This window comes from Myotis davidii, unplaced genomic scaffold (genome assembly GCF_000327345.1).
Source record: "Myotis davidii unplaced genomic scaffold, ASM32734v1 scaffold973, whole genome shotgun sequence".
Lineage (NCBI taxonomy): Eukaryota > Metazoa > Chordata > Mammalia > Chiroptera > Vespertilionidae > Myotis > Myotis davidii.
In genome coordinates, this window is record NW_006284945.1 from 137,570 (window position 1) to 163,321 (window position 25,752).

General features: G+C 39.0%; 1 protein-coding gene across 1 annotated transcript in view; it reads left to right on the forward strand.

The window, feature by feature from the left end:
- Positions 1-25,752, forward strand: part of EGF (epidermal growth factor) — an 85,002-nt gene that overhangs the window by 37,057 nt on the left and 22,193 nt on the right. The window contains exons 8-17 of the mRNA XM_006755233.2: positions 1,978-2,100; positions 3,195-3,320; positions 4,368-4,504; positions 7,138-7,286; positions 12,278-12,382; positions 13,593-13,816; positions 15,873-16,040; positions 16,737-16,886; positions 19,919-20,038; positions 24,362-24,478. Of these exons, the coding sequence (XP_006755296.1) occupies positions 1,978-2,100; positions 3,195-3,320; positions 4,368-4,504; positions 7,138-7,286; positions 12,278-12,382; positions 13,593-13,816; positions 15,873-16,040; positions 16,737-16,886; positions 19,919-20,038; positions 24,362-24,478 (1,419 nt within the window). The remainder of the gene's footprint in view (positions 1-1,977; positions 2,101-3,194; positions 3,321-4,367; positions 4,505-7,137; positions 7,287-12,277; positions 12,383-13,592; positions 13,817-15,872; positions 16,041-16,736; positions 16,887-19,918; positions 20,039-24,361; positions 24,479-25,752) is intronic.

Sequence of the window (25,752 nt, forward strand, 5' to 3'; positions counted from 1 at the left end):
TATATTCCAAATTTATCCATATTTTGTGATATCCATTATATGTATATTACTAAAAGACAAGCATATAAAATCATGATATATTATTATATCTAAAAAACTCGCTGTAAATCTCTAATATCATCTAATATTCAGTCAGTTTTCAGGTATAACCACAATACCATTACTACACCTAAAAATTAATAATTCCATAATAATATCAAATATCTAGTCAGTTTTCAAATTATCTTAAAAAAATTTTACACAATTGTTTGGTTTGAAGAAGTATCCGGACAAGGGTAGTAATACTGTTGTGTTAGGTTGATACAACTCTATATTGTCCTACAGATTCTCTCTCCTCTTTTCCCCCCTTGCAAATATTTATTAAAGAACCATTTTTCCCCCTTCAGAGTCTCTCACGTTTTTGGATTTTACTGATGGCACTTCTGTGATGTCCTTTTTCTTCTACAAGCTTGTAGATAGATGCAAAGGCTTGGTCAGACTCGGCTTCGACATTTTTGGCAAGAATACTTCATAGGTGTGGTGATATTTCCATCAGGAGACACATTATAAATGTCCCCTATAGTCTTTCTTTCTCTTTGTTTTTCTTTTGTTCTTTTTTTAGAAACAGGCTCTGGCCTGTTTTACTAAAGAACAATTTTGCATGACGCACTGTTCACTAGCCTGTCTGGCATGCTTCTAATGATATAGAATCACTTGGGTCAACGGTAGCCAGTGTGTATGTTCTGAGGCATTTTTCACATGTTGTTCCCAATTCAATATTATTAGTAGCATTTCTCTTTTTAAAAAATTAAACTTATTAGAGTGATATTGGTTAATAAAAGTATATGGGATTCTGGTGTACAATTCTCCAGTTCGATATTATGGGCACTGCCGTGATGGACACGGGTTTTGGCCAAACGGTGCAGAACTCTGTCTCAGATCCCCACAGCACTGGGCCGCTGTTGATGAGGATGGCCAAGTCCCTCTTGCCCCGTCTGATAACTCGGAGCGGCTTGTGCCCACAGAACTTACTTTTCACTATTTATTATGAGCTGGAGCCGGGGGGTAACTCCAAGGACTTTTTGTCTTCTTTTCAGCCACCGCCCTTCTTCCTTTGGTGCCGGGCCCCCACCAACCAAACACACCTGGAAGCAGCCAAGGCGGCTGAGGGGCTAGAAAAGGGCCATGGTCTTTCGGGGGAGGGTTGTAGCAGCCACTGCCAATCACTTCCTAGATTCATTATTGCACCAAGGGTTTCAAATGGCGATAGCTAGTTCTAGTAGTTACTTTTAATTATTAACTGGAATATCTGTATGAAGAAAACTTTCATTAACTATTTGGTTACTTTAAGATACAATTTTTTAAAAAATGATACAATTTGTACAGTTAAGGCAGGATAAATATTGAATGGAACATCGTTCACATGCTCAATGATTTAAAATACCTTTATCTTAAAAAATACCTTTATGTGGACTTGAGTCTTTTATAAAAAAAAGCTTTCTATCTGGTTCTACTATTCTTTCTGTCTTTTTCCATACTCATTACACACTGTCTTAATTATTGCTCCTTCATGGTACATTTTGATATTTGTTAAGAGCCTCTCATTCTGCCCCTACACCTAACCACAGTCATACAGCGTATTCAGTTTTCCCTTCACATAAATTTGTTTCCCAGATGAACTTGAGGATCATTCGCCCACTTCCATTTTAAATATTTTTGAATTTTGATGACCAATAACTTTAAAAATATCATTTGACATAAAAGAAAGTTAGGGGAGACTGGAGTCATTTTCCAAAATCAGATGTTTTTCTTTACATATTCTTTGGATTTGAAGTTTTTCTTTTCCTTTTGTTCCTTCATTACCACAGTAATTCATAAGTGTTTGATTTCTATTTAACTTACTCTTTTTAGGATAGCATTTTTTATTAACAAGCAATTTTACTGAATTTCCACAAATGTGATTTAACACTAATCTTGACCTCATTCTTCATTATTTAGAATTAATTTCCTGTCCAAGCAATGCATCTGAATGCAGCCATGACTGTGTTCTGACTTCAGATGGTCCCATATGTTTCTGTCCTGAAGGCTCAGTGCTTGAGCCAGATGGAAAAACATGTAGTGGTAAGTTTATTAACTTTTTGTTTGTTTGAAAATATACATTTTTCTAGGTGACACCTATAATTTGCATCTTATTGGCAAAGAAGAATAGATTTTCCAACATTACGCACTGAAAGATATTTATGCAATGGCTTAGTGTAGATCTAAATGATATTTTTGGTTTTGGTTTTTAGATAGCAGAGTGTAGTGGCTATGAAGGGGTTTGAAATTAGATAGCCCTGAGTTAGCATTACCAGTTACTAGCAGTGCTATTTTGGACTAGTTACTTGCTCTCCCTTGGTCTCAGTTTCCTCATCTGTAGAGGTTAACAATACCTCCCTTCTGGATTTGTAGCCAGGATTAAGCAGATGATGGATGCAAAGTACTTAGCCTGTTCCTTGCACCTATAAATACCTCTCTACGTTTGTCTTCATAGACCTAAGCACATAGAGGGTTGGATGAAACTCAAAATTAGCAGAAGGCTTATGTGTGGCTTTTTTTTTAAAATAAAGAAAACAAAAGCGGTCAAGAGGCCAAAAATGTGAGAGAGAGAAAATGTATTTCTCACTAGGAAGAGTTAGACCAGTTGCCAAACTCATCAAAATGTATTTCAGCCCTGGCCAGTGTGGCTCAGTTGGTTGAGCATCATCCATGCACCAGGAAGTCACAGGTTTGATTTCCAGTCAGGGCAGATGCCCAGGCTTGATCCCCAGTGGGCGCTGCGTGGGAGGCAGCCGATTGATGTTTCTCTCTCATCGATGTTTCTATCACTCTCTTCCTCCCGCTCCTCTCTCTGAAATCAATAAAAACACATTTAAAAAAATGTATTTTGTATTCCACCAACTGCTAATGCACATGGTCTTGAACTCAGTAATAGAACACCAGGACAAGGGCCATTGAGATGTGAAGGGTAAACACTCAAGATGTTAGGTTACAGGAAGTCGAGTATGGTGACATTTTGCTTCTAATCTCTGCAAAATAAACTTGATTGCAGCAGCATAAATGATTGTGGAAATGGTTTTAAAAATCTATATATACCTGGCTCACCTCAATATTTTGATGAAAAATTATTATATTTTTGAATGACAGCATCATTACCAAGCAATTGTCTTTTGTAGGCTGCTCATCACCTGATAATGGTGGATGTAGCCAACTCTGCCTCGCTCACAGCCCAGTATCCTGGGAATGTGGCTGCCTTCCTGGGTATGACCTTCAACTGGACAAAAAAAGCTGTGTAGCTTCAGGTTAGTGCTGTGGGTGTTTGAAAGTGTGTCTCTGCAAAAGTATGTGGAAAAAAAATTTCATTTATAAAGACAGATCATTAAAGGTCTGATCTTTTATTTTTGGAGATGGAAAACAAATTATTATACATGTAAGTAATGTAAGTAATAATCATATAAATAATAATGTTTTTGAGGAATATTTAGAAGTTAATTAGTATTCAGCAAAGATTTGCTATAACATCAAGCGTGGTATTCCAGGATATGTGAAAGTCATGACCAGAATAGATTTAAACACTTTATAGTTAAAAAGAATTGAATAAATATTTGTTGATTGATTTGATTTTTAACTCTCCAATGAATGTAATAATAATAATACTTTGACAAATTCAGGTTTTTTGATGTCAAAATTCAAAATGAAGTTGTATGCTTTGACTATTATTTTATCTGCTAATATTACATCTCTTGTGTCCTTCAACAGCCTTGGAAATCCCAGATTTATACTAAATTGATTTAATCTCTCCTGAGATTCATCATGCTTGCAATCTGGGATTGCCTTAGCCCAATACTCTTAACTTCCCAGGGTCTTTGTTAATCTAGCACAACCTGAGCTCTGAAAATTAACAAGGGTCTTGTTATTAATTCAGATAATCATGCTTCCATTCTAGAAGTGCTTAGGCCAGAGGAGGGTATTTATTCAGATCTGAATTAATACAATATGCTAACTTTAATATGTTTCAGTATGCGTGAGTCAGGGAGATTACAGCACTAACACTTGTACCATTTAGTTATGGTGTTGGTTATTTAATGCCGGCTTTTTCTCTAAGTAATTTGCATTTTAAAAGCAGGCCCCTAGACAGGGACGAATCCAGTGATGAAATTCTGGCAATATGTCACCTCATGGAAAAGCAACTCTTCTTGCCTGTCTTAACCTACACACACTGGTGGGAAGTTAAGAAAACAAGTACTGCAGAAGTTAAGGAAGAGGGCGAAGGAAAGGGAAGAGTCAGAAGTGCCTCTTGGCTTTCAAGGCGTATTTTAAATGGAGCCATATTTGAATTTGGTTATCAGGACCACAGCCGTTTTTGCTGTTTGCCAATTCTCAAGATATTCGACACATGCATTTTGATGGAACTGATTATGGAACCCTACTCAGCCAGCAGATGGGAGCGGTTTTCGCTCTAGATCATGACCCTGTGGAAAATAAGGTAATGTTTTGTCACTTGAACAGGGTGGCTGTGCTTTAAGGACAGAGTAGAGAATTTAATCCTAATAGATGACCTGGGCTACTTGACAATCCTCTTCCAAGTTCAGAATCATTAGGCACAGAAAAATGTAAATATATACATTGAAGCATCATTTGAGAAATGTTAAGGATTTTCTATTATCAGAACCTTGGTTCTTGATGTGATTCAGCTATTTTATTAGAGATAATTGAGCAAGATCTTAAGTTTGGTTTTGTTTCTGGAGCCTACCACAGTGCCATACACATAGGAAAAACCCATAAGTAGGTTTGTGATCATTTGCTGGTAGTGGGAGAAGTGAGAGGTTGGGGTTGTACTTAGGAGGGATGGGTTATTAATTTGCACTTAATCTATGTCATTGAGAGAGGGAATTTACTGACTTATCAACCATGGAAATCAGGAAATGGAAGTTTATGGTTCATGTGGGAACGGTAGTCTAACTCATGAAATTATTTACATAATAATCAATTTTTACATGAAGTTTTTGTATATAACTTAGAATTTCTTTGTTATCAATCTAATCATTTGATCATTTGATCTTTGTTAGTTGTCTTTGTGCTAAGTTAGAATGTGCTTGAAATATGTTACAGTGTCTTTGGGGATTATCACCCATACTTAAAGTTTATATAGTTATTACTCTCCCTCCATAATTATTTAGTTATTATTAGGTTAATTTATAGAATTTTAAACTTTATGCTTTTATTTTTTTCCTGATTTGAAGCAGTCTGATAAATGGCCACAAAAAAAGAGAGAGAGAGAAGCAAATTAATTCCATGTTTAATTGGTATGGATTGATGGCCAAATATAACTACTTTTGCAAGTAAAAGTTTAGTAATTAAACACTAGCAAACAGTTCTTTCTTCTCCCTGAGCTAAATCTATATGACTCCATGGAAGTTATATTAATAGAAAAAAATTAATAGAAAAAATCAGTTCAAGATTCATTTATTACCACACTAGTCTTTTTTTTCCTGCACAGATAGTATTGTTTTACAACTAGATGATTATGGAGACTAGATGAATTTTGTTATGTGGCTCTCTTATTTTTCTGGTCAATGTCCTCATTTTCTTGCTTCTCAAATGGTGGTATCTGGACCATCAGAATTGACATCACCTTGAACTTGTTAGACCTGCACATTCTTTTTTTTAAAAAAAATATATTTTTATTGATTTTTTACAGAGAGGAAGGGAAGGGATAGAGAGTTAGAAACATCAATGAGAGAGAAACACTGATCAGCTGCCTCCTGCACACTCCCCACTGGGTATGTGCCTGCAACCAAGGTACGTACCCTTGACCGGAATCGAATCCGGGACCCTTGAGTCCGCAGGCCGACGCTCTATCCACTGAGCCAAACCAGTGAGGGCAACCTGCACATTCTTGAGCTCCACCTGTGACCACCGAATCACAGTTTGCATTTAAACAAGATACCCAGGGGGTTTGTGTGTCAATTTGAATTTGAGAAGCAGTTCTAGGAGAGTGTTTTTGAATATGAGAAGTACCCATTTTGTATTATGGGATAGAACCTTTTCTATCTTATCTAGAACAGTGGTTCTCAACCTTCCTAATGCCTCAACCCTTTAATATAGTTGTGGTGACCCCCAACCATAAAATTATTTTTGTTGCTACTTCATAACTACAATTTTGCTACTGTTATGAATCATAATGTAATTATCTGATATGCAGGATGTATTTTCATTGTTCGTGACCCACAGGTTGAGAACCACAGGTCTAGAAAGGTGGTAACTTATGATATCTGGAAAGATGATAACCTAATGAATTACCAGTTTTTGAATACTCTCACTATTGATTATAGATTTATGTATATGTGTGTACTCAAGTTAAAATCCCACAAATGCTATCATTAAATTGTAAGCTGACCAATCCCAGTTTTTCACATTCTCATGAACTACTTGTACCTACTTGACAGAGTACTAGACTGAAAAAAAACTTTTTACCTGCAAGAACAGGCCATTTTATGGTCTGTTAGACAATTAAAATGCAATTATATAAGGTAAGAGATGAAAAAACTTTAGCAAATATTTCGTGTAACTTCCTCATTTTTACAGTTGAGAAAACTGAGGTTCAGTGACTTGGCCAAGGTTATCAAACAAACAAGTGGCAAAACTGGGAGCAACCTGTGTCTCCCGACCTGCAGTGAGTGGAGTGCTGTGGACTGTGCAGAAGACACAGCCCAGTGTGCAGTCCCCATTAAACTGAAAATCGTTGCTCCCTCTCAGTCTGCAGAAACGTAGGGTTCAAGTACAGTTTGTTATTGACCAATGATCAAAGATGAATAAATTACCAGTTATAATACGAACTATGTGCCAGGTGCAGGGCTAAAGAGTTTTATGTATAAAACTAATGTACTTGCTCTTATAATCCCCATTTTACCAATGAGGAGACTGGGACTGTGACATTGACTAACTTGCTGAAGTTTACAAGTATCTGGGAAACAGCTCGGTTGAAGTTCAGTTGCAGGTGTGTCTATGTCCAAAGATAAGCTCTCAACAATTCCAGTGTATGATACTCAACCATTTGTATATATTCCACATTTATTTTTTAAAACGAATAAAAATTGTTCACGTTCTCTTTTGCAGGTATACTTTGCCCATACAGTCCTGAAGTGGATAGAGAGAGCCAATATGGATGGTTCCCAGCGAGAAAGGCTCATCGAGGAAGCAATAGATGCTCCCGAAGGTCTTGCTATAGACTGGATTAACCGTAAACTCTATTGGACAGACAGAGGGTATGTTCCCTGTTTAGCCATGTGAGGTAGGAGTCATGGGGTAGGTAGGAAAGCTGCCTTCATCCTCCACTTTGAACATGGGAAAATACGGCTGGGATTGGAAAAGATGTCCCCAATGCTGTCCATATTCCCTCCACCCTTACCCCCACCAGGCAAATGTTCCTCTTTTCATAAGGATTGGATCTGTACCTGTAGGAGAATTTTGAGGGCAAAGAAAGTAGCATGTGTTTTTGCACTTCAGGCTAGAAAAGCAAAACCTGCGTGAATATAGTCAACACGCATTCCTTGAGCATCTGCTGTCGATGGAGCGCTCTCCCACGCGACATGGGAGATACAAAGGAACAAGAGGAGTGCTTCATCCTTTCAGTCAGGTCACAGTTTAGCCAGGAGATAAAGCCCATGCAACAGGAAAAACCAATACAAATGCTTGGTCTACATTTCAGCCCAGGAAATGTCCTAAGGCCGTGCATAAACAATTGCCAAATGAGGGGTGTACACTCCCAGAGGGAGTGCCGGGAGGGGCTTCAGGGACCAACTGGCCCAACCCCTCATTTTACAGATGGGATACTAAGGCTCAGAAAGGCTAAGTTACACAGCACACAAGTGACAACTCTTGGACTAGAATCCACATGCTGGCTCTCTAAGTGACATGAAGGAGGGAGAGAGGAGCTGTGAGGAAAGTCCTCGTGAGATCAGAGAAATGGCCCGTTTTCCCTTTGGTGGAAAGCAACAGAGCCGGAGAGAAGCTGTGGTGTTTCTAGCAGACTGCTCTTGGGGCTACAGAAGGGACTGCTGCACGTGAGTGTGTGTGTGTGTGTGCGTGTGCGTGTGTGTGTGTGTGTGGGGGGGGCTGTGTGAGCCCCAGGAATGGTGGGGGTGGGAGGAGGGTGAGGAAGTGCCTGCATCCCCCATGCGTGGTGTGAGAGCCCACTTCCCTGCTTGGGAGAGGAGGAAGCACCTCACAGGATGGTGTCAGAGATGCTCTGAGCTAGAATGATGCTTTCCCAGAGCCACTTAAAGCCATCGAGTGAAATGGTGGCCAACCTGAACACCTGGTACCTATGCATCGTATTACATTAAAGAGAGGAGAATTAATTAGGGCTTCCCATCTATGAAATCAGCAGTCCTGGCATAACGGGTGGTCCCAGGGAACAGGTCTGTATGCTTGGGGGAGGCTTTCTATGCCCCAGAGCAGCTCTTTGGTCGGATAGCCCATAGGAGACAAAGGCATTTTTAAAAACGAGCCAGATGCTGATGTGATGCAGCACATCTATATCCAGAGTGTGTATATTTTCATTCATTCATTCACGCATTTAACCAGACCTTCCTTCTTTTATTCTTTGGGGTATTTATTAACTGAAAGGTTCCAGATACTGCACTAAGAACTTCATATCCATGATACCCCAAAATTCGTTTTCTGATCCCCAACTTAAAGAGGAGAAAAGTGAGAAGCAACGAGGTAAAATAACTTTACCAAAGTCAAACAGCCCGCGAGTAGCGGAGCTGGATTTTGAACTCAAGGACAGCGACTCCCGAAGCGTATGCTTTTAATGATCACAGATCTGTACTGCCTCCCCCAGTCAGCGCTGATTAATATGTGCTCAAGCCAGAGTCACAAAACACAAGGAAATTAACTTCAGTTGTCATCATGATAAAAATCACCATAACGGCCTCCTCTGTGGTGAACCTACTTAAAAGGACCTTTAAAATGTCAGCTGTGCCTAATGACAGAGCTTGTACACGGCTCTTCTCAGAAGAGTAAACGTTGATCAGGACAGCAGATGTCAGCGCTGTCGACCCCTGCGAGGCTGCCAGGTCTCCTCATCTTTCCCGCCTTTGCCCGGCCCCTCTAATTTGAACCGTGTTTGATTAATAGCAGCAGGGGACCCACGGCGGAAGCGATGCCTTCAGACACAGACAGGCACCGTAGCCTGAGACGCAGGCCTCAGATTCCCTAGTTCGCTGGCTTCGGTAATAACAAGCCCTTCTTAAGCCCTCTTTCCTCTAAAGGCAGCTGCTAAAAGAAAACCTTTAATTTGTCTGGAAATGAAAGGTTTATAGTTTGAAAACCTTGATATTAGCTAGAAATTGGATTTAAATAGCTGAGATTCCAAGCTTGTGATATTAGATTATATGGTAACTCTGAACCAGTAGAAGAACCAGGTGGGTGCCCCTAGTTTAGGTTGGCTTACGAAAAGACAGATTCAGATGAACATCTAACAGTAGGAAGGAAGCTAATTGATAATTTCACTGACAGTGCTGTTATTTGGTACTAAGGAATCCGGAGTCCTAAAGTCAATCGCCCAGTAAAAAAGAATCAAGAGGGTGAAAATATACATCTTTTGCTCATTCTTTTGAGATCAAAACTACCATGAGGCAAAAAAAAAATCACTTTTCTAAGGTTCTAGATCAGTGATGGCGAACCTATGACATGCGTGTCAGAGGTGACACGCACTCATGTTTTGGTTGATTTTTCTTTGTTAAATGGCATTTAAATATATAAAATAAATATCAAAATATAAGTCTTTGTTTTACTATGGTTGCAAATATCAAAAAATTTCTATATGTGACACGGCACCCGAGTTAAGTTAGGGTTTTTCAAAATGCTGACACGCCGAGCTCAAAAGGTTCGCCATCACTGTTCTAGATGAACTCTTGCCGTGGAAGGAGTGTGGATCTTAGGGGACCCCAGTGACAATGGGACTGGTTTGGTGTGGATACAAAAGGAAAGATGTTCCACTAGATTCAGGGTTATGCCTGAGCTCAGGTGAGCTCAGTGTCCGTGTTCGTTCAGCTTTCTCGTTGTCTACACTGGAGTTGGGGATTTGCTTTCTGGTCTAATCAAGTAGTAGTGTATTATTGAGTTCACCCCTCAGGAAGCTTTGAGAGGAATTCCAGCTCTCCTGCCTGAGATAGCTCCGGAGTCAGGGTTTCTGATGGTCTCGATTCTCATCCCCTCACTCCTGCTCAAAACAGTCAGAATCTAGAGGTGATGCAACAATGAGAGCAGAACTCACAGTCAGAGCGTCTTTAGAATTCCTTCCTTCCCGGCCAGGGGACAGCACAGTGACAGTGTGGCTGAGTGACTTGGACACATGGAGCTAGAAAATACCTGCCGCCCTGCAATCCCCTTCATCTGGGAGTAAAATTATTTTTTAAAAAACTGATTTCAGAGAGGAAGGGGAAGGAAGAGAGAGATAGAAGCATCAACGATGAGAGAGAATCATTGATTGGCTGCCTCCTGCACACCCTACACTGGGGATCGAGCCCACAACCAGCACATGTGGGCTTATTCCCCGGCAACAGCTATATATTATCAAACATACTTTCTGATTTGCAGTAGGGAAACAGGGCCGGCAGGCAGCACACCTGAACAAGGTGGTAGGTCCTTACAGATGTTTGTTGAATGTGTTAAAAGATAGTTATACTGCCCTGACTGGTTTGGCTCAATGGATACAACGTTGGCCTTTGGACTCAAGGGTCCTGGGTTCGATTCTGGTCAAGGGCATGTACCTTGGTTGCAGGCACATACCCAGTGGGGGGGGGGGAGGTGTGCAGGAGGCAGCTGATCGATGTTTCTCTCTCATCAATGTTTCTAACTCTCTCTCCCTCTCCCTTCCTCTCTGTAAAAAATCAATTAAAGAAAAGAAGATATACTCCCTGGTTTTGGTAGGGAAACAGGACAAGTGCCCCTTGTGGGAAAGGGGTGCTCCTCTCCCCCCTTCTGCCTGTGGTCTGTCTGCTCCAGAAGCTGCTCGGAAGCCCAGGTTACCACCAGACCAGTGACAGGTGGGGGTTTTACCGAGTAGGTTTTAGCATTTGATTCCATCCCCCTTTCTCCATCCTGCTGCCACTGCCCCAGCTCCGTCACCATTCTCTCTTGTCCACCTTGTCCTCTCCATACTTAAGCCACAGCATGAGGACTGTTCCCACGCTTCAGGTCTCCCAGACTTGGCACTCACTTCTGCTTAGGCTGTTCTTTTTAAAAAAATTTGTTTTTATTGATTTCAGAGAGGAAGGGAGAGGGAGAGAGAGTTAGAAACATTGGTGATGAGAGAGAACCACTGATCGGCTGCCTCCTACACCCCCACTACCGGGATGGAGCCCAGAACCCAGGATGCCCTGACCGAGAATTGAACCATGACCTCCTGGTTCCATAGGTCATGGCTCAACCACTGAGCCCCGCCTGCCAGGGCAGGGTGTTCTCTGCCTGTCCACTCCCCTCCCCTCTCCCTCCCAGCCCTGGCTCTCCCACTGAACTCTACACTCTGTAAGGATAGAGACAGGCTGCTGTGTCTCCAGTGTTTAGGCCAATTCCTGACGTGTACAGTAGGTGCTTGCTCAGTAACTGTCTGTTTGATAACCAAGGTTTGTTTGACAAATAAATGGAAACACTAGGAAACAAACAATTTCTTCTCTGCCAGATTCCAGAGAGCTATTTATTAAGTATAAAGTTTAGCAAATAATAATCATTTAATGCTCTCATTTGTCTAAATATCATGTGGAAGAAAATAAAAGTCAACATAAATTTCCCTTGCTGTCCTTGTGCGGCTGTCTCGGGCCCTCAGAGCTTTCCTCTCCTCCTTCCCGGGATCTGTGACCATGAGGCCACCCCTTCTACTGGCTTCCATTGGTTCCTGGGGTGATGGGAGGCTGTGAAGAGAACGGGATGGTGGGATTTGCACTACAGGCTGTGTCCCTGCCAGGCCACTGACACAATTCCCTCTTACCTTATCCTTTCACTGTGTAATTTAACTGCCTGGGATAAATATTGGCATGCTAATGAAAAGACTACAAAAATAGAATTTGTGGGCATTTGGTCCTGATGTGTGTGTGTGTGTGTGTGTGTGTGTGTGTGCGCGCACACACATGCTCAGAGGGAGTAGCTTAGAATGTCGGTCTTTGCATTTAGTAAACAACAGTGAAAAGGAGTATTTTTGTTGAAAAAGTAAATGTAATGTAACAGCCCCTTAATGTGACATGCATTTTAGGAAATCTGTCATTGAAGGCAGTGATTTAAGTGGAAAACATCGTGAAATACTCATTAAGGAGGATGTCTTTCAGCCTCGAGGAATCGCTGTTCATCCCATGGCCAAGTAGGTCCTTGTGAAATTCGGGTGCCTTTCTGAGAGGTCATGTTTGAAATGAAATGCTAATGTCCAAAATCTGTCCTCAAACCTCAGTGGGTCAAGGGAATTGAAAACCAAGAAAATCCACTAGATTTGGCAACATCTTCAGATATGATGTGGCTACCATGATATCCTCATTTTTAAGTCTTTTCATTTTCTATTTTTATATAAATATTTTATTCTCTAGATATCCTTTCATTTTAATCAAATTCAATTTCTTTTTAAAAGAAATGGGCTGTAATTTAGTAATCAATCAGAGATAAGCCCATTAAACTGCTTTCTTTAAAAGGTTACATTATTATTTTCTTGAACAGAGGATGATGTTTAGATTGTATGACTTATTAATTCTATTTAGAAAAATCGTAAGATGAGTTCAAATGATGGGTCACTTCTAGATTTAGACAAAAGGAAATAGAAATCATGAAAGATTAGAAGATTCTATGTTGTTAATTATGAATTAGCGACAAATATTGGTTTCAGTTCAGAGAAATAAGGAGAATCACCAATTCCTCCCTAGATTTTCAAAAACAAGGATAAAAAACAGCTCTTTTATTTATGATGGTCTATGGGAAAGATAACAATGGTAATAATTGATCATTGATTTGGAGCCAGCCACATGAATAAAAGAGTGACAATATATCCATCTCTAAACAGGCCAGAGAAAAGATATGGACCTCAAAAAATGTCCTTCAGCAGTTATAGAATGTGATATACAGAACTTAAATTAACAAGGTTAACCGAGTACATTGTGTAAAACTGGATAGTAGATAAATATGCTCTTCTCTTCATGCTGTAATTTTACATGTACAGTGAGTTTATATCTGCATAGAAGGACAAGCTAGCAAGATTTCATGCCATTTGTACCATGAAATGCTAATTTAAAAAATGCACTTGAACACACTTTCAATTAGTAATATTCTGCAATTTTTTAAAATTAATAATTCTTTTTTTATCTAATGACCTGAGCCTTAATTCAACATTTTCTGTCCAAGATGATCTACATAGAAAAGATTAAGGTTTTGCTTTTGAAAAAATGATTCATCCAACATAGTGCTATACTTGCTTCTTCTATAGTCCTTAGTTTATTCTAAAGTAGTCAATTTGATGTTCCCAATGATGAAAGAATAGGAGGATTTTTTGTGCAAATTTTATTTATTGTATGCTTTCTTGATTAAAGGAGATTATTCTGGACTGACATGGGGATTAATCCACGAATTGAGAGTTCTTCTCTTCAAGGCGACGGCCGGCTGGTTATCGCTAGCTCTGAGCTGGTCTGGCCCAGTGGAATAACGATCGATTTCTTAACTGACACGTTGTATTGGTGCGATGCCAAGCAGTCTGTGATTGAAATGGCCAATCTGGATGGTTCAAACCGCCAAAGACTTGCCCAGAACGATGTAGGTGAGGCTTTGGGATGGGTGATTTCTTCATCTTGACTGAGAACTGATGAGTGTTAAATACAAAATGTGTTTATACACACATGCACGTGCATACACCACATTTTAAACCATCTGATGAGAAAGAAATAGAGACAGGCTGACAGACTTCTCTGGGGATTACCTGAACATTGGAATATTGAATAAAAAGTGATGTGCAGTCATTTCTCTTTGCCAAGATTTCCAAAAATCAGAAGGAAAACTTTAAAAAATTTAGAACTTCTTTAAGAATAAGAACTTGATTCAGCTGTTATCATTTCTTTTGTTTTAGAAAATGTCATTTTCGGCACAGAGATAATATCCTCTTCAGAGATTAATGAATATCTATTGATAACCTGTGCAAAGGCTAATATAGCTTTGCCCCTTATTATAGTTTCAGACCTTACATGGGTTATCATGTATTTTCTTAAACATCCTTAAAACACTGTAGTTATGATAACTGTTAAAGGAGAAGTACAAATGGTTATGAGTTTCCCAGAGAGATTCATTTACTAGTAGACTCAGGGGAGACAGCATTTGAAGCAGGCCATGTGGGAAATAGATGATGATAAAACTTGATCATTTGAAATAAAGCTGCAGAAATTATTTTTTGTATGTCAGTATTGCCAAGATATGTTGATGAACTTAATTCTGAATGTACTAGGGAGCCATTGCATGTTCTTGAGCATTGGTTTTTGAATATGAGATTAGTATTTCAGGATAACCACTTAAGTAACAGAATAAGAGTTGGAAATTTGGAAAGAAGGAAATCAGTCAGGAGACTACAAAAGTTGTCCAAAAAACAGCTAATGAAGGCCTGAGCTAGAATATTTCCATAATAACAGAAAAATGGAGGACCATTGAAAAATCACTGTAAAGAAAAAAATTGAGATTTACTAACAGATTGGATACAGAAATGAGGGTCAGAGGGATGCTAAAGGTGCTTCAGAGGTTTACAAAATGGTTGGTTGGAAGATGAAAACACATGGCTTCTTTTTTAAGGAATAAGCTAACAAACTAATAATCTGTATAAGTTATTTATTTTGCCCATTCTCTTTAGTTTTAGAGGTCATGAATTTCTAGATTAGTATTATATGTTACATATATTAAGATAACTAAAACTGTAAATGTTACATACTTCTATGTTTCTTTAAAAATTAGAGATGCTTCACATAAATGATAAGCTTGTGCACAATTATAGACTTTATTCATCCATGCGCTTAACAGATATTTATTGAAACAGATATACAGTGGAGATTTAAACAAACATTGTTCCTGTGAAGTCATGGGTCTAGAGGTGAAGACTTATTTTAAAAATGCATCTCCCAAATAAATGTGAAATTTTAGCTTTGATATATGAGGGTATTAAGGGATTTGAAAATTCCTCACCAGACTATAAAGAATCAAGGTTCTAAACCAAAAATCATAGCAGAAATTTAAAAAAATAATTTGTATTTTTACTCTAATCTGTGACTAATGCCACTCCCTATTAAAGGCCATTATCAAATAACTGGACATTAAATGTCTAAATAACTGTTCCCATCACTACAGTGCCATCTACAGGTATGTAAGTGGTGGCTTCTCAACTGTCAGTTCAGGATTTTTTTTCTTTAATTGAATTTATTGGGGTGACATTGATTCACAAAACCATACAGATTTCAGGTGTACAATTCAACAAAACATCCTCAGCACGATGCATTGTGTGCCGAAGCAGCAGGGGCTGTGAGGGCGAACCCCTTGCACAAATTTTGTGCATCGGGCCTCTAGTTACTAAATAATAATACAAGAATAAACTCTGTGTTTTGCATACTCATAACTGTAAGCCTACATTTGCACCATTCTGTATGCCAATGAGCCCTTATTCTCCAGTTCTCCAAATGCTGGGTGACCATGGGCTTTGCTAGGACTTCATACCACCAGGCTCCCATTTGAAGATGAGGTAGGGATAAGTGTAGGAATCGTGTGTGTGTTTCAAGCCTTATTCTTTTAAAAATATTCATGGCAAAGACAAGACGTATGTAATGCACTGGGACTGCTTCCAGGTCACCCGTTTGCTGTGGCTGTGTTTGAGGATCACGTGTGGCTCTCCGACTGGACCATGCCATCGGTAATAAGGGTGCACAAGAGGACTGGCAAAAACAGGGTACGTCTCCGAGGCAGCATGCTGAAGCCCTCATCACTGGTTGTAGTTCATCCATTGGCAAAACCAGGTACACTGGACATGTTACACAGTCTTTCTTTGGCTGGAATCTGCAACTATTTTAATTGTTCGATGGCAGGGGAGGAGGGGCGATGTTGCAATTCTCACTAATCCAGGTCGATGTTAAGATTTCCCGAGATTTGGATTTTGTCTAAAGTAAGACAGCCTGGGAGTGAATTTGGGCTTTATTCTTTCAATCCCATTTCCCCCCCTACTAGACAGCTTTTATCTATCTCGTCTTTTTAAAAGATTCTTGGGTTAAAGGCACTGAGGATGAGGGTGGGAGAGGGACAGTTTAACCACCTGCAGGGGAAGCTTCTGTCTACATTGGGGCCTTTCTCCACGCCCTGAGCGTGCCAGGGAGTGAGCAGATAGAAAAGGCACCTAGTGCCCTACAGCAACTCTTCTTTCTGAGCTGCCCTGTGTCCGTTTGCCTGGGTCATGGGACAATAGGAAATAGGAATATCCTCTTTCTAAAGAGCTTCTCAGACAACAGTATTGGTTATCCTCCATAAGTAACTCATAAGGTAATAACATTTTGAGCTAAACTGGGCTCCTTACAGGAGCGCTTCTGAAATAGCCCTTGCTACAGGCTCCACTTAGAGACACCGAGTTTCTCTCCCCCTGAACTGTACACAGTGATTTGTATCAATGAGCACTTTTGATCTCCAAGCCCATCGGTGAATGCAGCTCTTTCCCCCACTAGGAGCGGATCCCTGCTTATTCCAAAATGGAGGCTGTGAACATATTTGCAAAGAGAAGTTTGGAATTGCTCGGTGTTCATGTCGTGAAGGTTTTGTGAAAGCCCCAGGTGGGAAGAAGTGTCTGGTTCTAAATGTTCATCAGATATCGGCAGGTAATGTAATCAATTATGTGCTAAATCTCCTACCTTGGCTCAGGGATACAGTTTCTTCATACAGCACATGAAGAAAACCCTATGCTTTTGCTGAGTTTTAATATGTTGTATAATTAGAAGCCCTCCCTGCTTTCAGGGAGGCCAAGTGTTTTTTTGTTTTTTGTTTTTCTTCCTCTGATGAGTCTGGGCTTCTTATTAAAGACTAAATTGAATTGATCTCCTCTTGTTGTAAACTTAGTGAACAAAAGAAAATATTCAAAGTCCAATCCTCCAATCCCCTCTTTATGGTGGAGTAGCCCAAGTTTAGGAATAAATGCCAGTATTTTACCACCTCAATTAATGTTCAGAGATATTTTGTTTAGAAGTTTTATGGCCTCAATGTTGGAGGTGGTCATATACAACACCCCTGCCACGCGATTGGTGTTAAGATAGAAGTCAAAGTCTTTTCTAATAAATAATATTTCCTCAAGCAAGCATGAGGAATCCAACCTGAGAAGGCTGTGATCACGTTTTTAAAAACTAACTATGACTTTGAGGAAGAGGAAGAGCAAGTCCAGTGTGATGTGTCAGTAGTCCTGACTTCCTTTTCTTGACTGTACCCCTAAGCAATTTTGGTATATTTGGATATATCTCTTGATATCTTTGTACTAAAGAGAATTTACCTTTTATTTAAAATATATATATTTTTTAAATGTGTATTCATCTAATAGGCATGGTGTAAGGTAAATGACAGATTGACAGCAAATAAATGGATCAATCTATCCATGAACTAGAATTAGATATTTTGGATTTTCAGGACTTTCTATTCATTGTTGTCTTAGGATAACAGTTCTCAATATTTTTAGTTTCAAGTGTCCTTTACATTCTTAAAAATAATTGAGAACCATAAAGAGTTTTTGTTTACGTAAGTTATATCTATCCATATTTATATTAGAAATTAAAACTAAAAGATTCTAAAAATATTTATATTAAAATTATACTAATACTCCGTTATATATGAACATAACATAATTTAAGAAAATAAATGAATTATTATATATTTTTTATTATTATATAAAATTAATATATAGAGGAAAGGAGAGGGAGAGGGAGATAGAGATATCAATGATGAGAGAGAATCATTGATTGGCTACCTCCTGCATGCCCCCAACTGGAGACTGAGCCTGCAATCCAGGCATGTGCCCTGATAGGGAATCAAACTGTGACTTCCTGGTTCATAAGTCAGCACTCAACCACTGATCCACACCAGCTGAGCTGAAATAATTATATTTTTCCAAACAAAAACATGTAGTAAGAAGAATGGCATTGGTTTTCCTTTATATCTTTAATATCTGATTTAGTGGAGGGCAGCTGGATTCTCATATCTGCTTATAGGTTAAATTTGTTACTGTGTTGTTTTGGTTGAAGAACATGAAGAAAATTTTGTCTCACAGAGACATAGGGTTAGAAAAGGGGGAATACCTTTTCTAAGATACCTTTTTTTGTATATTTTATTTGATACTATGTCAGAACTATACAGTTGGTAGTTTCTTAGAGTTTAGTTGCAATGTGGAATCTGAAACCATATCAATGAACTTTTTTGCCTTCTGACATATTAAAATCCAGGGGTCTATTTTGTGCTTTGAGTGGCTCTATTTTACCTTGCATGGTTTATTAGCATCATCTTTTGGTCATTTGAAAATATGGTTGAGTTATGCAGGTCTTCCAATTGTCACATTAATATACAGAAATCACATTAATTTATTATTATCTTCTAACTCATCAGAAAAGTCTTTGAGTATCGAGATTTTTGTCAAGCTCATGGTAGATGAAAACATTTTCTATAATTCTACTTTTCACTTGAAAGCTCAAATTTTATTATTGGCAACAAGTGCTGTGAGTTGTTCCCCTTGAAGTGGCAGGCTCACTTCATTCATTTCTCAAAAAACGCTTGCCAAACCTTTAAGTGTTAATAACATAGTTTATCAGTCATTCTTTTGAGTGAAAGTTATGCTCAGTGAAAAAAGAGGCTAGTTTCAACTTGCAACTCAAAGAACATACAAGTGATTTTCCTTCAGACAACCATCATAATTCAGTATTTTCACAGATAACAGAGTGTTTTATGTGTACTTTCCATTTTATTATACAGAATATCAAAGAGCCAAATATTCCATGCTTGAGATGTTTAAAAATTAATCATTCTTACTCTTTATCATAGATCTTCTTAAGTGAAAGTGAAATGTATGCGCGAGCACGTGTGTGTGTGTGTGTGTGTGTGTGTGTGTGTGTGAGTGTATGTGGCAGTGAAGAATATGAGCACTAGTAGAGTTTGATGCCATGGCCTTGATTCATGCTAAGGCACTGAACTCCACCCATCATTACTTTTGCCCATCAGTATCAATGTAGACGCAGTGAAAAAAGACAAAAAACATCAATGTTATTTGCCTTTTATAAAAAAAAAATAGCTTGACCTTATAGACTCCATGCAATGGAACCTCAGGGATCCATGCACCATACTTAGAGAGAGTATTTGGTGTTTTAGGGAATCTAATTTTTCCATGTCTCGGAGGTTGTATAGGTCCTATGCCTATATTAAATTATGGCTTATTTATGCTCCTCCACATTTTTAAATAAAAAATCAGGCAAAAGTAAGTCTTGAAACAGCCTAAAGGAGGAGTGCATATGGAAGTCAGGTTGGGGAGATCAGACCGCTAATTTTCCCTTGTAATGACAGTCTATGATTATGGGCTGAGTATATTTATAAGGATTGTAGTATTTCACTCTTATTGTTTTTTTGCCAATACCTAAAAATGTCCTGTCTTTCACCCCCACTGCCTCCCCCTCAACCATCAGTTGCACGGAGTAAAGCTGGGATGGTGTGGTATAGCCGGTGAGGTTTTCTAAGTCACCAAGACCCTGATAGTTTCCTTGAATGCTCTTACTGTAAGAATGAATCTGAATTCACACCCAAAAAAGAGCCATAAATATAAATTAAATACAACATTTTTTGAATCATAAAAGATAAACTAATTATATCTGTTGACCTTCAATAGGTAGCAACGCAGATCTAAGTAATCAAGTAATGCCATCAGGCATCTTATCCAGCAGTCGAGGATCTGAAGATAACATTACAGACTCTCAACATATGCTGGTGGCTGAAATCATGGTGTCAGGTATGAATAATAAATCCTCCAGTACAGCTTTGGTCCCAACAATTTCCATCCTACCAATTAAAATTCTGAATTATCCTCTAACTTAATGTTGGCTAAATCTACACAAAACTAGTGAAGCCCAACTTTGGATTCCAACTTTGGAACTTCTCTTCCAACCATGTGCTGGAGGAAGATGGCCCCCTATTAGACTGGATATGAACTTTATTCATTGAGACTCTGCACTGAACCTTCTTGGGAGAAATCTAACGTGGAAACAAGGGTGAAAAATAAGACAGAACCGATTTGAGTGTATCCCCCACACCTTGTAGTTTTGATATTTGGCCCATCTAGCTGTACTTCCATTAGTGTGAAAGTAGATAGTAATTGATAAGAAAATAAAGGTCATTTGCTTCAGCTGCTCCAGAAAGTCCACAAATAGCAACTGTTAGAATTTTCCTTCTATATGTCACATTTATCACCAAATTGCTAAGTTATTTGTTCAGTATTTAACAACTTTAGGGAACATAATTCTTTTATATTCTGCATTCACTCATGAGACCGGTGGTTTTCAAATTGGATTTAGCTCAGCCCTAGGTCTTCTGCAGACCCCACACCTTCTCAGTCTAGGTCTCTGCTCTTCAATCAGTGCAGCTGAGTAAGATTTAACAGTGTCTGTGACTTAAAATATGTTTGGAAACTCCACAGTAGGACATTACACTTAACAAAGTGCTCGCCCAACTTTTATGATCTGCAGACTAATTTGTTAATGTATAAGTCTTATCCCTCTTCATAAGAACTTATCAGTGTGATTTTTTAATACAATACAAAGAGGTGGATATTTTTAGCAATGATAATTTATATGGAGCTTTAGAGTTTACCAGGCACTTTATCCTCCAATTTGATACTTACCACAGCACATCATCTTACAGATATAAAAACTGAGACTAAGATATATGAAGTTAGTGACTTGACCAAAGATTTTAAAAAATTATGACCAAATAATTCATGTCAAGAAAGTGAGAACTGGAAAACATTGTCGCATTAGGAATATTATTCATTTAATAACTATTTATTTGTCACACATCATGCTAAGTGCTGGCTGCCATGATGAGATAAATATAGTCTCCAAGATCATGGTCTGATGTGGAGACAAGCAATGTGATGGAATAAAACAATATAAATATGAACAGTATAGAGAAACTTTCAAAGTCACTTGGGATCCATAGAGGTTCATAGAATATATTTTGAAAGACTAATGTTTGGGGGACTTAAAGATCAAGATAAATGACAGTAATTTAGGCACATGGGTTGAAATGGAAGAGTGATGAAATGGCCAAATATTTGGAATGTATATATCATAGGCTGTGTTTGGCTCTCATCTGGAGACATACTGTGCCTTGTGTAGACTAGATGGAATTGATTGTCTTGGTTAAAATGACCTAATCTTTTCATACTTGGATTGTGTTCTATTTTTGTCTTTGCTTATAAAATTGTAGTTCTACCTGTGTTAAGCTAAGGGGTCTTATTTATGAGTGAGATTTCATTTCAAAAAAGTATCTATACTAAAAAGAGCTTGAAAACTCTATGTTGGATTAGGTCAATATATTTTCATTCCCCAAAGACACGAATTGATTTGTAGCCAGTTGATCTGTGTATAATATGACAAAGAGACTCAATCATAAAAATTTCATTGTCAAATCTACTAAAATTATGAATGATTCTAGTTCATGAATAAAATTTAAAATTCGTAATGTGGCCTGTTGGGCCCTTAGATAAACTAGCCCTTACACGCTTCACCAACCAAGATGTGTGCCCTTCTGTCCTCGGCTTTCTGTGACCTGCTTCAGTTACCCTGGTCTTACCGGTAGCATGCATGTGCTGTGTTCTTGGCCCACGGTGCTCTTTCTAATCCTTCCAAGTCCTGCAAATCCTTCAGACCTCAGCTTTTTTAAAAAATGTATTCATTTTTAAATTTTTTTTTATTGATTTCAGAGAGGAAAGGAGAGGGAGAGAGAGATAGAAACATCAATGATGAGAGAGAATCATTGATTGGCTGCCTCCTGCATGCCCCACACTGGTAATCAAACCCACAACCCAGGCATGTGCCCTAACTGGGAGTTGAACTGGGACCTCTTGGCTCAACCACTGAGTCATGCTGGCCCGGCCAGACCTCAGCTTTATGTGCCCTTGCTCAGTAAGCCTTTCCTAGTCTCCTGATCCAGGTGAGCCACTTCAGTTCTCTTAGAACTAGGGATTATTTTATGAAGAGTGCTTACCTTACCTGTACTTAAATAATTTATACTAATAATAGAGGAATATGCAAATTGGTTGGGATGCCTTCACATAACGACCAATCAGGGCAGGGGCAGGGCTGCGGCGGAGACCTCTTCTCAGGCCTGCGCTGGGGTCCGCAGGGCGTGGAGAGGAAGGGAGTGCAGATAGGCAGTTAGGGGGATCAGGCCAGGAGAGGAGAGAAGATAGGCAGTTAGGGTAATCAGGGCAGCAGGGGAGAGCAGTTAGGGGAATCAAGTTGGTAGGGGAGAGCAGTTAGGCAGCTAGGGGGATCAGGCCAGAGGGGAGAGCAGTTAGGGGGATCAGGCTGGCAGGGGAGCAGTTAGGGGCCTCAGGCAGGCAGGCAGGTGCGTGGTTAGGAGCCAGTGGTTCTGGATTGTGATTTTGTGCACTGGGCCTCTAGTTAATTATATAAGAAAGCAGAGTCCTTGTCTATATTCCCCACCACTGTATTTTTGGCTCTCATAGGATCCGGTATGCATTAGGTGCTTTTGAATGAAATTATTAATTTTACCAACAGGCCCCAGAATCTTCTCTAGTGTGATAAGGCAAATTGTGATTCAGGCTGTCACAGCATGCTTCTTCCTTATCATCCTTATTTAGATATGTATAATATTATATAATTCTCAAAGGAGTTTTAAAGATCACTTTTTCTCCAAGTACATTTAACAATCATGTAAAGTAGATGGGACAGAAATTGTCACTTGTATTTTAGAGAAGAGGATTGCAAAGCCCAGGCATTCTTCTTTCCAGAGCTAGTTTATGGTAGAAAGAACGTTGGCTATAGCCCATCCTTCCCACAATTGCACATCCATTGCTTTTTATTGTGCAAAGCAACCTTAGGGTTTGCAAGTTACGAAATAAATCCTGAATCAGATTCTAATTTAAGATAATTGTGCAAGTGATTTAAAATGTCTTGAGTAATTGAATACTGTCCACCACACACTCTGAACAGCCTTGTGATTTGGAAGCTAGTCCTCCAGATAAATGGCGAATCAAATGGGTAATTGATTTAGTCTGAAGTTATCCATCTTTAAGAGTCAGGAGTGACACATTACCAGGCAAGCCTGAAAGGTATGTTTTCCCACAAGAGAAATCTTACTGAAATAGCTAAGCAACTCAAACACAATTACCCAAGTCTGCGTTCACAGGGCATCAAATCCTACTTTGATCATTTAACTTTCTTTAAATTTATGGGCACGTTTGACCTCTTCTATACTCAGATGAGCAAACTTACTCGTGAATAGACAGATGACAGTTTATATCCTACTGTGGTATGTCAGATCCCCCCAACTCCAAAAGGGAGGAGGCATTTGGAGAGTGATTATATAGTAGTTAAAGGGCAGGGGGGTAGGGGGGGACTTGCTCATGTTTATGGCTCAGCATGCAACTCTGTCCCCTGGGGCATTTGCATTTAATGGAGTATGAAATGAAATGATCCATTTACAGCATTTAGTTTATATGGTTCATGACTTTGTAAAAGTGCCTTGAGGTTTGCAAGTCTCTGCATAAATCTTGATAATAAACATACATATTCTGTTATATATGAAATGTAATTTTAGTAAATCAACACTAAATCTTTATGATTGAATCTCTTTGCCATGTCAGTACACAGAGCTACTTGCTATATATTACACTGTGTGTCTTTGAGGGATAAGAACATATTGACCTCTTTTGTATGTCATTATGGTTGGGAATTCTCAAATAAGCTACAAACCTTCTGAAACTTGAGTCCATTTACTCCTAGAAATGTTATAATTCAAATTTTAAATGCTTTTAAAAATTGTAAATAAGTTCATGCAGGGCTGTTTGAACACCAAACAGTTCTTTAGGACTAAAGATTTGTTGAGAGCATGTAAATGAGAACATATGGCGTGTGAGCCCTTTAAGGTGGATATAACTTCCAGGTCAGCAGTGTTTCTATTTGGAGAATAACCTATCCCAGAACTTGGAAAAGGGCACACTGGCATGTTCAGTAGAACCCAGAACATGAAAGCCCATTGTCACCTCTGAGGTATGGAAATAATCCGATGGGATTCTCGCTCTCTGCAGATGAAGATGACTGTAGTCCCGTGAGATGTGGTCCACACTCTCAGTGCGTCTCAGAGGGAGAGGTTGCCACGTGTCAGTGTTTGAGAGGATTTGCTGGGGATGGAAAAGTATGTTCTGGTAAGAGTGAAGGTCAATGTACATAACTGTGGAAAATAGTGAACCAGAAACATTCTCTCAGATCAAATGGGTTCAAAAATCTCCTGAAGGACTTATGTGATCAACATAATGAATAAATTATTTGGTATTAGCTAAAAAGATAATGGGTTTGCCCTCAGGGGTGGGAGCGGTGGTGGGGGGGAGGAGACATATGTAATAGTTTAACCACCAACAACAAAAAAGATAATGGGTGGCATGTATAGTATTATGAAACATAGTATGTTGTTATATTACATTGAGTTTATGTTAAAATTACATTATATATGGAGTTGACATTAAGAAGAATTTATAATTAGTTCAGAAGTATGAATTTGAGTTCAAGTCAAATTTATAAAACCAACAATTGCAATAAAAACACAGCCTTTTTTCCTCCAAAAGCTTAGGTCATATGTTTTAATTTAATAAATAGACTGTGATGAATCGGCTTCTATTTTACATTGATTGCCTCAAAATTATTAAGTTAGCGATTACTGTAAACACTCTCAGTCCCTACGGCCTGAAACTCTGGCACCAAGTGACTTACTTACACATATGTAGCTAGTCTGACATGTGAGGGATCTGTAAAAATCGACTGGGACATGAGCTTTCTGGGTTTGCATTGCATTTGCAGTCTCTGTAAACAACTGAAAGATCATATTTAAGATTATACTTATTCTTTCCTCGTATCCTCATTTAACCTAGAAAGGCCTGTGTGTTTCATTAGTTCATCATTTGCCCACAGATATGGATGAATGTGAGATGGGAAAGCCATCAAAATATTATAAAAAATAATAGTGCTCCATTTCTTGAGCCATCCTGGGTGGAACTGAACATTTTCTTTGTCACCAAATTTGGCAATGGAACAGCTGTGAACTGCAGATATAGGTTTTTGTGTCTGTGGTGTGTGTGTGTGTGTGTGTGTGTGTGTGTGTGTGTGTGTGTGTATGTGAAGGAAAAGAGGTGTGGTTCTGTGAAAAGGCTCTTCGGTGGCTCTTGATAATAGATGAAAGACTCAAGCCACTGGCATTTAGACACAAATAATGAACGATTAAATCTCTTTCATAACCACCATCCTCTGCCAACGTCTGGGTGTGGCTTGTTGGAGGGGAGTTCACGCAGTGGCTGCCTTGTCCCATGCCAAGTGTCAGAAGCGCAGCATTACCATGCAAGTGAAGGCCTGCCTGCAGCCCTTGCACCCAGTGAAGTGGGTGTCTAAGGTTGTACAGGGCTTCAAAATGTCTCTGAGTGTTTTATTT